Genomic DNA, 14,947 nt, shown 5'->3' on the forward strand with positions numbered 1-14,947 from the left:
GAGTCTACGTACCACAAAAGGTTAGTGAGAAATGCTTTGTTTTTGAGTGATATGTGCCTGTCTCAGAAGGTCGACCTACAGTACCATATAGTCACAGTGCAGCTTGGGTACTGCTTTAAGAGCTACTGTTTCATAACACTTCCTGTTCTGATCAGCTGGGTTTAATCTAATCAGTTATCATTACTTGAGTCTCTGATAAACATACTTCCATATAACTATAACTGATGTTTGTACATAAGCATCTATGGTGGAGACCTAAACAATGCTACACTTCTGCAGATTAAGTAACTCTGAGGCCGTCCTTTGTGTTAAACATTGCATCGTTCTTTTAGAAACAAAATCAACACATGATATGAATACACATCTTTATTACACCGTATTCACAAAAACATAGTTTAATCCAAACATGTCTTTTTCCACTGGCATAAAGATTATTCCAGAGGAAAAGTATAGTCCAATAGCGAATGTTATTCAGATTCGAGGTACAAAACAAACCCCATTCAAATCACAAATATGCATAAATAAAAGTGATCAAATATAACTGTAGGATTGGTCTGCATGTCAACCAGTATTTAAGAAAGATTCACTTAAAATCATCTGCAAAAAAGAATCCAGTATTTTTTACTTGGAATGTTGAAAACTTTGCTGGAGTATTATTTTATCCTCCCCCCACCCGCTTAAATCCAAAGAAAACAAGCTGAACTCCAGTTGGACTGGTTACACAAACAGAGGAAATATTTCCTCTATTAAAAACGAAATAACTGAAACGAATGAGAGAACAGGCGGAATATAAAAGAGTGGTTTGTTCTAAGGAAGAAAAAACGATATCCATTTTGTTCCCTCATCTGCCTGAACAACTAAAACTGTTTACTACTGTACATGTCAAAGAGCAATACTGAAGGAATGAAGGAGATACTGAGGAAGACAACAGACAAACTAAAACACATTCACAGGAATTACAGTTTACACAGATGGGACAGCTATTACAGAGAAACACACTCGTGTGCGTTTTGATCCTAAGACACACCGTCTTAAAAACTGTTCAAAAACTCCCTAAAGTTTCACTTTTGGTCTCTTGTTGCCCTTTAATAAAACTAAGGATCTCCCTTAACAATGTAACTTAAGACTCAGCAGAAACCAGCTGGACGTAATAATAATGGGGCTTTGGCACATTTAAGAAATCCCTGCGATATAAAACTAAGTAAGCCAAAAAAGATTGGCTTTAATGGTCACTTTAAATACAAAAAAGAATCACAGAGATACAGATCATCATGATATGTGTAAGATCGGTTTTCCACAAATAGGGGAAGAAAACTATTTCATATAATACTAAAAAGGATATGACCTAATAAAAGGCGCAACATCCAACACATTCAGTCAGATTATGTCAGGTTTTCTTGCCTCCTGTCGACAACCTCCCTTTCCCTTCCTCGGCTCCTTCCCTCCGTCTAGTAATCAGTCCCGTCCTCCTGGTACACCTGCTCCTCCTCCTGGTAGCCTTGATAACCCTCGTCTTGGTAATCTGGGAGGTAGTCGCGGGCGACGGCCGCCCCGTTTTGTTCCTCTTCGACCTCTCCAGCTTTAGGACAGTACTTGGCGTCATAGATCTGCCGGCCCAGGCCGAAGTTCTGTCCGCTCTGGTTGGCACCTTGGCTGAAGCCCATCTGTAGGGACATGGTGCTGTTGTCGCACTTGTCTGTGCCCAGCTTCTCGTTGTAGATTGCACGCCTTGTTCCTGGAGCCGTCATCCCGGCCTGGAGTGCACACAGAGGGAAGAGAAAATAAGACTCACATTTACTTTTTTGGGGTTATAACATTTATGCAACAGTTATTTTCCTGTTAAAAAGTTCTTTATAAAGTGCCGATCAGTGTTTCATTGGTGAAGAAAAAAAAAACAGGAGTTTACAGCCTTCTACAAGACCAAACATGACACAGGTTTACAGCAGTGGAAATGAGCGATGCCCTGAGGCGTGTTTCCACAGGAATCCAATAATATTTGATTTATGAGAAGTGGGGAATATGCTGCAGTACCTGGCTCGCCCCCTTGTTGGTTCCCATCTGCAGGCTGATGGTTGTGTTGTCCATGGGGGGCTGGATCTGAACTTTGGGGTCGTATAAGTGCCTCCTGGTGCCGTATGCGTTCATACCTGCCTGACTGGCACACTTGTTGGTCCCCATCTGAAGACACAAACACCACAATAAGTTGTCAAGCAGGAGCTTTAAATCCACTTGTTGAGCTTACACAATAATGAAGAGAAGTAAAAAGTTGCATAATATCGTCACAAGAATGTGAGTGATGATGACAAAACGCGAACATATGCTTTAAAGTTTCAGTCACCACCACACTTCACAGGAAAGACGTGGTTCACAGCTAGTGGTATTGTAAGCCTCCCTCACTGTTTAGGTAGCCCTCATGTCGCCCTCTCCCTCTTGGCGACGGAAACAAAAACAAAACACAGAAGCTTAAGAGGCAGCGAGAACAATGAGCCGCTCTTATTCTGAAGCATGCTGTGCCTGACATGAGATCATGACAGAATGGTTTCGCAATAGTTTCGCCGCATGCTGTAGTGAGTTCAGCTCTCAGAGCATGTGATGCACCTCAGCTCCGTTGGATCCAGTTAATAAATACCAGATTAAAAAGCTGGTATTAGATTTGTAAAGTCAAACACAAGTGAGCTCTCAGACCTGCACCAACATGAACTCCAGTTATCTGAGAGGTTTAAATAAAGGAATGTGACTGTTATGGAGATTGTAGGCGAGAGTGTACAGTTTTTTTGCAGGTTAGATTACAGAGATTAACTGCTGCTGACTCTTCTGAGAGTTCAAACCCTGCTGCTCACCCAGGACTAAAAGAAAACCGATATACCTGTAGACCGATGACGCACTGTCCAGCCTTCATCTTCTCCTCGTCGAACATCCTCTCCGCCTTGTCAGCGTACTTCACCCCGATGTCAACACGTGACTGGCAGCCCTTGGTCTTGGCCTGAGAGAAAAGACAATGCAGATGGTGGATCAAATCAATGACACACCATAAAGGACAGGTTTGAAAGGATACAAAAAAAGACGCTTTTATAATCTCACCATGCTGGCGAGTGCGAGCAGCGCCGTCTGGACCTGCGTCATGTTCCCATTCTCAAACAGGTCGTTGGCTTCGAAGATATCGTGAGGCTTCAGGCCGTACGCCATGATGGCTTTGATGAAGTTTGTCAGGTTCTCCAGCTGAAACCGCAGACATTTTAAAACAACATCAACAACCATGTGTGTGTGCAGGATTAAGACAGACAGCGAGTTGATTATTTCTCTGTTTGCATTCCACTTTAATTTATCCTTTTAAAGAAGATGCTGCCCTGTAGCTTTAAGAACATTCAGCCCAGTCTGAAAGGAGGGAGTGTGTTTACTGAGACTGGTCACACCTCAGCAAAGAAACCAGTTTCAGACATAGAGGCTCTAAACCAAGAGAAGCTTGCAACACTGCAAACATGTAAATAGAACCATGACCCAGCATGATTCAGTGTGCAGACATGTCAAAGCACAATACCAAAGAATAGGGAACTACCCTCAGTTAATATCAAATATGTAATGGACTAACTTACCTGATGCCAGTTCAGCGCAGACTGGTTGACCTTCTTCACAGAGTTTGGGGCGAGTTTGTTGATGAGGCTGAGAGAGGGGAAAATAAAGAGGAATATATTTAAAGTGCTTAATGATAAAAACAGATGATCGAGGCCGAGTCTGTGACCTCTGCTGCTTACTCGCACAGAATGACTCCATTCTTCAGGCCTTTCTGGAAGTCCGGGCCGATGGTAACGCCGGTGATGTCCTCGATCCAGACCCTCACCTCCTCTTCTTTCTGGGTGTCGTACTTCTGTGCGATCTGGTTGGGCAGGAGAGAGGTCAAAGGTCACATGTGTTTTGTGTTGCATTCATTACGTTTGTCACACATGCTTCTCTTACTGCATAAATGCCATAAAGATGGAGTATAAATAATGTTTTGTATCCTCTAAAGTTTATTATGACTGCATCCTATCTTGTGTCATGGCCGCCCCTGAATGTCACTATGCCCCAGTGTTGTATGCCATGTCTACAGAGGGGGTTTTGTCTTTCTTAGCGCCCGTAAATAAAGGTGACACTGACTCAGCCTAACACACACACACACACGGATATCCTGTTTGGTAAACTGCTAAATTCTCCTGAAACACAGGAAGGCAGTAAGGTTAGAAAAAGTGGGAGGAAGGGGGGGAGCTTTAAAGGGCTTAACGTGGCACAAAGATTGACTTTCTAGCGAGGGTGTTACTTTAGAGGTGTTGCTCCAATTTTAAAAGCCCTTTTTTGATTGACGGCAGGAGTGTGAGAAACGCTGCGCTGGCTCAGAAAGAGGCCATTCAGGAAGAGCGCTGCGGTCACGTAAACAACAGTTATGAAGCTGGAAAGCAGCAATAACAGAAACAGGTATGGATTTCTTCTCCTCCACTGCAGGATAAGGTGTTGACTGAGCTTCGTGCAAACTCACAAGCAGCTAACAATCTCCCTCTGTCCTGAGGCCAACCGGAGAAACCAAACCGCCGAGTTTAACCTACTATTATACATGGAAGCCGGCCGCACTCGGCTCACAGCTGGTTGTACTCTTGAGGAATGTCTGTCTTCTAATTACGTTTCCTTCATAAAGTTATCCCCGTATTAAAAACAACACTGGCTATTTTAATTGCCCACAAAGAATCAGACAGATGTAATTTACAGAGACAAGCTGAACGAGAGGAATTTACCCCACAGTGCCTGAATGAAAGAGCTGAATGAAGCGGTGAGGTTGCAGAGCTTTGTGTGTGTTGTTTCAATGAATGAATGAACAAACACACTGGATGTTTGTACCGTCCAAACTGGCGAAATTCTGATGAGTTTTAAAAGTTAAAAAGAGGGGTGGGCTATGGGGAGAATAAATCCTTAAATTCCTCACATTTCACGGTCATCACTACGTCACTGATGGCAGGAAATACCACTCAAATCAGAATCACTTTACACCCCCCCTCTCAAGGTTGCTAACAGAGAGAGAAAATCTACATGTTTTCTTCACGTCTGGCACATGTTGTTCTGTAGAGATTTGGGGAGGGGACATGACCCTTTCTGTCTTGTACAAGGGCACAGCCAAGGAATGTAGATGGAAAAAGTAAGCTGAAGGTGAGTTAAAGAAACACTTAAAGGGCAAGGGGGCAGTGAACAGAACTAAAATAGCCTGGAACAAAGAGTATGGCACAGTAGCAACACAATTATGTCACATTTTAAAGGGGCTAATTGATGCATAATAACGTGGTAAGGAAAGTAATCCTCCGCAGCATCAGCTCTGGTATTTTAAGTGGACCCGGGTGTGCACAGATCTGTGCAGGCAGGCCCAAATAAACAAGGTGCTCTCCTCATCAAGGCCGCACTCAAAAAGTTACACATTACCAAAGAGTGGGGTCACTTTGGAGGCTGTTTGGTTTGTTTAACTTCTGTCTACACAAGGACTCGTTTTGCAGAGGGGGAAACCAGAGAAATTCCCACGTTTTTCTGTACTGATTCGACGTGGTTTTGAGGGAATAAAAGTTTAATCAAAAGAAGACGAAGAAGAAGCACGAAACATTGCCTCGAGGGGGAAAGACGGATAAACTCTTCTTGCCGTTTTAAAAGAAGCAATAAAAAGATACAGAAGGGCTACAATGAAGATGGTTGGGATCAAATTCAGGGACTAATGGGAGAATTACATTATCTGCTAATGCGGGTCACAATGCCGGACAACAAACTGCAGCACATTAAACAGAAAATGCTGGAAACCGGGAGAACAATTTTGCCACAACGACACACTTCTTCGCCAAGAGGGACAACGCCCATACTGTCTTTTTAACTTTGTCTCCGACATGGACAAAAACATTATTTTGCTTTTTAACATGTAAAAGTCAAAGAATGTAGCTATACTTTGCAGAGAGCTGAAAGTGAAGTAAAGTTTTATAAGAATAAAAAAAAGTATTAAAGGCCGTTAACCCTTCTAAAAACTCCAAAAATCTCTTCTTGCACTGTTTTAGATCCACCTCTGTCTACCTTTTAACCTGGGCACGCTCATCAAAATGGAGGCCAGGTGACTCCCATACTTGCGACCCGTGTGAAGCACAATGAGTGGAAGATGTTAGGAAAAGTTTAATACGACAAACTATTTTTGATATATAAAAATATGCATACATACCCTGTTTTTGACCTCCGCTGACAACCCGTATGAAGGACCTTTGTTAAACATTGTCAAAGAGTTGTGAGGTGTCTATTCGCGTAAAAAAGAAGAAGATACTGACTTGAGGATAAAATCTCCGCTAAAATATCTTCGACTTTCTCTTCCAATGAAAACGGAGTGAACCAAATACTTCCTTTCTCTTTTACGGCCGCCAATTAGAGCGCTCCCACGGTTTCTACCAAAGAGTGTGACTTTAAGCCAAGAGAGGTCGCTGCTGATGGCTCACCGGAGCAATACAGAAGAGCGAATGGTTGGAAATGCAACTTGTAAGCTTGTGTGGGGGATCTGAAGAAAACCCGTGTCGATGAATATTCATAATTATATGTCAAGCATATGAAGAATAGTTGATTCCCTAAAGCAGCTTTGAGTAACTTTTTTATGTGTTGATTTTGGAGGCCCCTGTAAACGAAGATTATAAGACTAATTTCTTACACTTGCTAGCTTGTGGCCAGTGGAAATAATAAATAGCTATTTTTATTTGTATTATTATTATTATTATTATTTGTATTATTGTCATTCAATGTGTCTATCAATGGCTTTGTAAGATTAAAAGATATGACAATGAAACTTTGTGAACTTTGCTTAAGTACCTTTTATTCACCCTGTTCAGCCTAAAGCTAACAGATATTGGTCAGGTTAAGTTAATTTGTGATTTCTGATTGTTTGTGTTCCGTTTAGCTTTACCTTTTTGCTTCTCTTTGCCGGCCTGGCAACCACTTTCAAATGTTAATGTTGAAGCCCTACAAAATATGTTTCCCAAGTTTGTTCTGAGTCAATTTGGATGTTTTAGCACCCAGGGGGAGTCACACAACTGGACTATGATAATAATTAACAAAAGGGCCTTCAACATTTCTCTCCTAAGAACTTTATCTGGTGGTTGAAGAAGCGTTCAAACTTTATCTAGACCTTTACACTGGGAAATAAAATTCATAGAGAATGTTATTGAATGTATTGGCTTATTGTGAGTTGTGCCATAAGCGTAAATCTGTATAAATAATCATAGCACACAGTGGAATTGTCCCTCAGACAGTGTGATAAATTTGCACCTTTTCAGCAAAACTGCAGGATTTCATTTTGAACAAAATTGCAGAGGGCCCAAATGAGTGTTCTTATAGATTTATAGTCGATATTTAGCTTAATCAGCCTACAATTAACATGAAATATTTTTGTATATGAGCGTTTCAGCAATAACGGAAGCACGCACTTGGTAATACTCTTGCCGTCCTGCATACTCTTTGGTTACCCTCTTCGTTAATCGATCCTAGGCTCCACCTTTCCCCTTCTCTTCTTTAGGTCGCGATAGAATTCAAAAACTCCTTATATGGAAGGAAACTTCCCAAATTCCTGAATGGTGGGAGTGATCCTCCCGTCCCACCCTGCATACCAGACTTTCAGTGGACCAGACAAATTGTCGCACTTTTTTGAGTCACTGTCGAGCAAAAAAAAAGTTTGAGTTACTAAAGTAAGCACAATGAGCTACTGTGGTGACGTAATGTTGGGGCTATGGGATTTTAGATAACAGATACAGCTTCCCTTCACATGCAGGGATGAGTAACTCTGCTCCAGAGTAGTGTCTGATTTACGGCGTGCCCGGCAGGATTTCTTCCTTTACATATTAATGATAGCGGTTTATCATTAAGCCATTTAAACCGAGAGCAAAGGGAAACCAGTGGTGACTTTTTGTTTCTCTTCTTTTTTTGTTCAAGTCACTTCCACAAAGAAAGTGAAAGTCGGGTCTGTATTTCTGGGAAAGGGAATAATTTTCGAATGAAAAACCACTTGAAATGCATTTCTTGTATTATGACAAGCCTTAAAAACACAGCAAAAAGTAACTAAAGAGTTAAAGTGTTGTGCCTCAGCCTGAGGTAACCATTATTTTTGCTATAAGAAGCATACAACAACGTAACATTATTGATTATTCCTCCTTAAATGATGAGAATGTTGAGAAGCCATATCACATAAAGTGAGATACACCCACAGGGATCCTTCTCACTGGGACACTATGTGGTTGTTTCTATAATCTAGTTATGGACAATGGGGATATTTGTAAAGCTAGAGCTGTTCTCTAGGATTTAGCTTACAATTTGACATTTTTTATTAAAGCGACTTGCGTTGGGGATTAAGTTGTGTTTCATTGTGAAGAAAAATATTTTTCTGGTAGCTGAGGAGAAACCTTAAGCACTTTCAGAATTTCCACTACACCAAAGTATGTGCGACCTTGTGTATTTCTCTGTCAACAAGTCTGTCACGTTTGCAGTATCATAGCACTAAATCTGAATTTATCATTTTTCCTAATTAATAATTAGTTGATGGACAGAAAATGAATCATCTATTGTTTGGATAATCTTTTAAGCCAGTGTCACAATACAATACATTAGCTATTATCAAATGTGAAAGTTCAATGCTTTTCTTGATCATATATGTTTTGGTAAATTAAATTAGCTTATGAATGGATTTATGGATAACAAACTACAAGAAGAAACCATAAAGAGCTATTTTCTGACATTCTATAGACAACAATTACTCCGCTGATAAATAATACTCAGTAGATCAGCATGAAAATAAGCTCTGATGTCAACCAACATCATCAGATATCAGCCCAACACTTCGTGATACATGCTCGCTTTGCCTCCTCAACACATCCCAACAAGACGAGATGACGTGTAAAATCTTTGAGACCAATAATCACACAGGCCCAGGTGTCTCTGCCATAGGTGTCTCGGTCATAAAACCAGCTGTTATTGAAGGTAAGTGTAGCAGGTGATGATGACATCACACAGGTGTGCAGAGGGCTGACTAAGAGTCTGAGACTAAATACACCCCGAGGAGACAGTTCACCCGTCTTGATATCTGTGATGTCATCAGCTGACTGAGTCATGGCAGGGAGTGACGTATATGATATTCCTGAGTCTATTAAGCATTCAGGGACAGACAGGTAATCTCTACTGGGACGAATAGTGATAATAAATACGACACTTTAGTACACAAGGACATTTCTTACTGGGGGTGTTGGCAATTCAAAGATTCTACCTCTGATGAGGATTTAAATCTGGAGAGGGATTATTTAACTTAAAATAAAGTACGACTTGTTCTTAGTAAGCCTGGAAAAAGGGAAGCCCGGTCAATGAATTTCAACAAATAAAATACCTCGTAACCATCCCACCCTTACATCACATACTGACAAAGACAAAGAAACAAAAGGACAAAGTGCACCCCCCCATGGATGATCTGGGGAAGTACAACAAACTACAGCAACGTCTACAGTGAAGCTTAAAACAAAAGGCAGAAGTGTACAGAGCTCATTTCACGATGACATTGAACACAATGTTGCTGTAAAAGACCCACAAGCCAGTCGACGGAGCTGAAGATTTAGATCATTTTATTTTTCAAACAATCGAGAGATGTTAAACACTGAACAAATAAAGATGCCCCAGTCAAAACTCCAGAAAACAGATTCTTATCAACCAGTTGTAGCACTTTTCCTTTATTGCCAGCTGTGCTGTTGTTGTGCAGTTTCTCATTGTCTGCAGCGTCACCCTCGCTAGATCAGTGTGTACAAAAAGTAACAGAAATGGTGCATATAACAGCGTCGTATTGATCACCAGATTTGGAAATCTCGCACATAAACCCATCTCCACGGACAGCACAGAGTTTTTTATGTGGAAGCAAATCCAGAATTACCGTTTACCAAGGCACATTGGTAGGGATGAATGACTGAAATAATGCATGGACAGAGAGGCTGCACAGAAGCCAACCTTAATTTAAGTCATGTGAGAAGAGGTGGTAGTGACTGATGGGTATAAAGGGAACTCAGAAGTATTAGTTGTCACATGGAAAATGCCAAGAATATCTGATGCACACAGCTTTCTCTCTCTGCCGTTTATGTTTGCTGTATTTAAATAAATGGAAGCAAAAGAAATGCTACTCCGACCGGCAACCTAAATGTTTTCTAAGCTCTCGAAAGCAGCCGCAAAAATGGTAAATGTATCTTAAACTCTGAATAAACTATGGGCACATAAATAGATGGAGAATCAGTCGCTATTCACACTTGAATTAAGTCAGTAATGAAATGACCAACAGGTTGTAAAAGTATGTACAAGTGCTTAAGGAGGTCTCAATCCTGTACATTCACAAAGGCGGTTTGACTCAAAATACGGGAAAGGTTTTCCAGAAGGCAAACAATCTAAGGAATGGAAACAAAGTGAGTCCCAGCATCCGTGTATTTACTTGACTTTGCCTGTAAAATGCTAGTTTTGATCATACAGCACCATCTGATGTGACATTCTTTAATATTCTAGGCTTCAGAGGGATTGGCGTGTTTTGCACTTACACTGAATAAACTTTAAGGTACAATAATTCAATGAAACCAAGTGATTTTTCAGAAACACTTCTTCTTGAGATGCAATGGACTTATGGGTACTGTGTGATGAGACAGAGAGAGCGAAAGCGGGTGGAGGATGGAGTATGGAATGTAAAAGACCAAATGCATTGGCCGATCTTAAAGACGGACCATGCAACAAAAGTATCTGTATGCCCCTTTAACATCAAAGAGTAGGCTGACAACATAGTGATGCAAACAGGAAAAAAAGAAAGCCACCTATAGGTTTCTGAACGTCTGTTTGAATTGACGTCCCATACATGAACTGGTCAAAAATAAATAGATGTATACATGATAAGAATTTTATAATTTACTCTTTATATCTCACATAAAGCTTCTTGTAACTGCCAAATATGCTCCAGTACTTCATACGCTGGACATGTTCAGCTCTATCTGTGCTAGATGATCTCTCTCAACACCTCTCTGGGCACCAACATGGCGGACTGGACAGGACAGCTAAACCCCAGCCTTCCCTCAAATTTAACCCCAGATTGTAGTTCCTCATTAGAAAGAAGGTAGAAAAAGAAAAGATTATCATCCCAGTTAGCCTGAAACAAAAGGTACAATTCAGAACATTAAAAATTCACATTGTTACACCTTTTCCAGTTGCCTGGGATAATTCAGTCCTCTCTTTTTGCCTTCAGTGTTAGTAGCAGCACTCTGCAGCTAGGGCCTCGTCTTTCCTGTGACTTTCATTTTGAAAAATAAAACAGAAACAGCCCTTGGTATTACAAACTCAACTATTCTTTTAATCTTTACTATTTTTATACCAAAATCTCAATAGATTATCACATGAAGAGGGAGAGGCATGGGGGCTGGTGGGGAGTGGGTGGGAGTTTAGCAGGCCTGGCTTTTGCCGAACTCACAGTGGACAAACAAAATCACAAAGCTCGTCTCTGCGGGCAGAGACAAAGAAAGGAGTGGAAAAGGACAGCAAACCTTCCCAAACCCCTCAGTCTAGGCAAACATATGGCAGGATGTTCAATTTGCTTTCATCCCCATGAGGGTCCAATGATATGCACTCTGTCCAATCAAACCAGGTGCCCTTGGTGTCATAACAACCGTTTACCCCAGGCCAGTGCTCTGTGTGTATCCTGCCCAGGTCCTCGTCTGTCACGTCCCGGCTCACGCCCGGTAATTCCCCTACTGTGCTGTCCGTCTGCAGAACATGAATCTTCCGCGAGTCCTTGATCTCCTGTTCTTCCCTTTTCAGATACTCCGACATGAAAAAGTGTGCGCTAGGGGCCTGGACCCCTGAGGAGGTGAGCACATTGCTCTGAAGGTTCAAGTAGGACTGGATGATTTCATTTCTGGACAGCTCCTTCCAGTTTGTTTGCTGGAAAGGGTTAGCGCTGGGACCAGGACCAGGACCTGGACCTGGGGCAGGGGCAGGGACAGGGACAGGGATAGGGGCTAGGGTTGGGGCAGGGACTGGGGCCGGGGTTGGGGGCAGTTGTACAGTGCTTTCAGTTCTCTGCCTAGACTCAGCAGGGTCAGGAGTTGGTGCTTCCTCTGACTGAGAAGGTTCTTTATGTACCAGAGGTTTGATCTGACCTGTTACAGGGTCAAAAGTTAGTCTGCGTTCTTTTAACCGCACAGGCTTAGTCGTGTCCTCTATTTTCTGGCCGTCTATGTTAACAGAGTAGTCTCTTGATCTGTATTTCCTCCTTTTATGCTCCAAGTTGGACACCGTTGCTCCGTCTGTGTCATCAGACACAGACATGGCTCCCTCAGATGTTGGTCTGTGCAGTTCTGAATTGTGTTGGGCGAGGGAAGGTGAAGGGGAGACAGATGGGGATTCCAGTGTTGCAGATATGTCTTGTGGTGGGCAATGAGAGGGGACTTCTGACGAACTGGCCCAGTGCATTGAAGACCTATGAGAAGAATGTGGCAGCTTGTCAGCGTAAGAGGCTTGGGCAGGGGAGGAGACAGGAGGCTGGGGCAAAGACAAAGGAGAGTCCCTAGACGAAGGGCTTGGGATGGGTGTTCCTTTTGGTGCATATGCTGAGGAGCGCTTGGTCACTGTGTCCTGCTTCATGCTCCTTGGACTGGTGGTGAGGCCACGGGGACTTTTGGCTTGATAATACCCCCCTCCTCCTCCTCCACCTTCATCCAATCTTGCCTGTTGCTGCATCACAGCAGTCTTGATCATAGAGGAAGTGCTAGGTAGTTTGGCCACTCCGGGGGAGCTGGGGCGAGGCTTGACAGCGTTAACTGGAATTCTGTTGATTTTGTCATTATCAAGGTGTTCTATCCGAGATCTGTCAGGAGACGGGATGACTTGCTGGTCGAGCAGGACATCAGGACTGCCCGCGATCCCATTGGTGGGTGGTGGAGAAACAGAGTTATCATATGTAGACAGCTTGGAGATTTTTTCTGGTAAGTGCACTCCACTGTCTCTGTGCTCTGCTCGACGCTTGCGGCTGCTTGATTTCTCTGCTTTTGGCGAGTATGTGTTGTGGACATCGTTTCTGACTTTGACTTCAGGGACGCCTTTCCCAGACACAGAAATATCAGAAGGAGAGGCATCAGTTCTGCAGGGATGGGAACTGCCATTGGTAGACCCAGGGGCACTTGCAGGCACAGCTGGTCCGGGTTCAATCAGCTTTTGCCAGTTCCTTAAGAGTTTCTTAGCACGCTTTGCAAGGTCTTCATCCTTGGTCTTTTTTCTCACATCATTGATCAATTTTCCAAGTCGAGTTTCCTACATGAATAAAAAGCATGAGAGTTAGAAACCAATAAATCAACATAATTCTACATAAGGTAATAAATCAAATATAGTCAACCATCTTACCTCAAGTGCTTCTTTGGTGATTGGATACTTCTCTAGACAGGTGATTACCTCTAATACAGCCACCATATTGCATATCTGCAGGAAGGAAAAACAAGCATTTTGTATTTTTTGTAACTTTAAAGTAAATACTGTGTTTAGCCTAAAATCAGTTAATTGAAGAATTAACAGTGTGAGTTTCCATCATAGTCAAGATATGTCATAAGACCATACAAATGACACTCTCATGGCAAACCAAGTATCCTACTTTATTGTTAAAGCTACATATACCCCAGCATTTGGGAAAAAGTCGAAGCTATCAAATCGTGCTTGCAACGTGTGTGAGTATGGGGCAAGTTAGCTTATAAATTAGCTCAGGAAACATTAGCTTGTCTGTCTGCATCTCGACAGAACGACGTTCAAAGTAAAGATGGCAAAGTGTCAAGTCAAAGCACCTTGACCACTGCAAACGTTTTGGAGTAAAACCTAGAGGCCAAAAGTTATAAAAAGTAAATTGAATTTGAGGTTGTTTTGAATCCTGTCGAGAAAGTAAACCAGCGTTTGAGAGTCAGCAGACTTACCTGTGTTAGCTAATTTGGCTAACTAACTTGAGAAGGAAGGGTCTGGCTATTTCCTAAAACGTAGCTATTCATGCTAAGAGTTAGCTAGCTACCTCCCACACTTCGGCAACAAGGGATTGTTAGCGTTAAATGGTTTCCAGAGAAACCATGGTTAATTAGAAGAACACACTAATAACTTAACAGTAAAGTAGGCATCTCCGGGGCACCTGTAAGCATTATATTCCTTTAAGCCGTTAAATACTCTAAACCCGCTTTGGGGTTACGGCTAGGCTAGCAGCTAGCATGCCAGCTAACGCCATATAGATAGCAACTCTGCTAAGTTAGCTTACAAGCTGTCAAATGAAGAGCTCAGCGTCTCCATATCTTTCGCGGTCATTTGACATGTCGGCATCAACCAAAATAGTAAAACATGTTTCATAAAAGAACAATAAAACGGATAATTGACAGGTTTTAAAGTGAACTGCCTTGTCGAGTTTGCCGGAATGCAGGTAAACAAGCTAACGTTAGCCCCCTAGCCTGTTAGCAGTACTCACATTGCTGTGACTGTCGATGGCCTGCAGCAGCCGGTCCTTCATCTGCTGCGGGGTTGCTGAGACCGTTGTCATTGCCTGTTCGGTGGGATCCGGAGGATGGAGGGAGGAATCCTCCAAAATGAAAACCGGATGACAACGAGGACTCAATAGCCGGCGCGGTGACACGTCAGGCGTCCTAACAGCATATTTTTCTGTCGCCTGGTGGGTAGACGGCTCGGTTTTCTCACATGGAGTGGGAGATGTGTGTGCTGTGTTGACCGTTGACTGCTGCCTGCTCGGCACTCTAGCAACTCACTACCAGCTGCTGGATCTCTCAACGGCCTCCTGCTGCATGCTGGGATACGATGTATGCGCTTTGACGTCTGCACGTAGCCAAGTAAACATCCCTGGCGTCCACCTACACTCCTGGGTTTGCCCAGAGATGTGTTAAAG

General features: G+C 42.5%; 2 protein-coding genes across 2 annotated transcripts; both read right to left on the bottom strand.

Moving 5' to 3' along the window:
- Positions 1 to 360: 360 nt before the first annotated feature.
- Positions 361 to 6,370, bottom strand: cnn2 (calponin 2). Its single transcript, XM_069685312.1, has 7 exons — positions 6,212 to 6,370; positions 3,753 to 3,874; positions 3,594 to 3,660; positions 3,082 to 3,219; positions 2,867 to 2,983; positions 2,032 to 2,178; positions 361 to 1,754 (listed from the first exon to the last, which is right to left on the bottom strand). The coding sequence occupies exons 1-7, from the start codon at positions 6,260 to 6,262 to the stop codon at positions 1,449 to 1,451; spliced, it is 948 nt and encodes a 315-aa protein (XP_069541413.1). The 5' UTR covers positions 6,263 to 6,370; the 3' UTR covers positions 361 to 1,448.
- Positions 6,371 to 9,615: 3,245 nt separating this feature from the next.
- Positions 9,616 to 14,733, bottom strand: crsp7 (cofactor required for Sp1 transcriptional activation, subunit 7). Its single transcript, XM_069684865.1, has 3 exons — positions 14,516 to 14,733; positions 13,426 to 13,500; positions 9,616 to 13,335 (listed from the first exon to the last, which is right to left on the bottom strand). The coding sequence occupies exons 1-3, from the start codon at positions 14,585 to 14,587 to the stop codon at positions 11,584 to 11,586; spliced, it is 1,899 nt and encodes a 632-aa protein (XP_069540966.1). The 5' UTR covers positions 14,588 to 14,733; the 3' UTR covers positions 9,616 to 11,583.
- Between the last annotated feature and the right edge of the window lie 214 nt (positions 14,734 to 14,947).

The sequence above is a fragment of the Semicossyphus pulcher genome, unplaced genomic scaffold (genome assembly GCF_022749685.1).
Source record: "Semicossyphus pulcher isolate SPU_LCO1_2020_fin unplaced genomic scaffold, fSemPul1.0.p SCAF_7, whole genome shotgun sequence".
Classification (NCBI taxonomy): Eukaryota; Metazoa; Chordata; class Actinopteri; order Labriformes; family Labridae; genus Semicossyphus; species Semicossyphus pulcher.

What these genes read in the sequence shown, in the direction of transcription:
- crsp7 (XM_069684865.1), bottom strand. Translation starts at nt 14,587, where the DNA reads ATGACAACGGTCTCAGCAACCCCGCAGCAGATGAAGGACCGGCTGCTG. An exon ending in CCATCGACAGTCACAGCAAT is followed by an intron (nt 13,501 to 14,515) that starts GTGAGTACTGCT and finishes TCCTTCCTGCAG; the next exon opens with ATATGCAATATGGTGGCTGT. An exon ending in TCACCAAAGAAGCACTTGAG is followed by an intron (nt 13,336 to 13,425) that starts GTAAGATGGTTG and finishes TTATTCATGTAG; the next exon opens with GAAACTCGACTTGGAAAATT.
- cnn2 (XM_069685312.1), bottom strand. Translation starts at nt 6,262, where the DNA reads ATGTTTAACAAAGGTCCTTCATACGGGTTGTCAGCGGAGGTCAAAAAC. An exon ending in TGCTCGCACTCGCCAGCATG is followed by an intron (nt 2,984 to 3,081) that starts GTGAGATTATAA and finishes CTTTTCTCTCAG; the next exon opens with GCCAAGACCAAGGGCTGCCA. An exon ending in AGTGCGTCATCGGTCTACAG is followed by an intron (nt 2,179 to 2,866) that starts GTATATCGGTTT and finishes TTGTGTCTTCAG; the next exon opens with ATGGGGACCAACAAGTGTGC.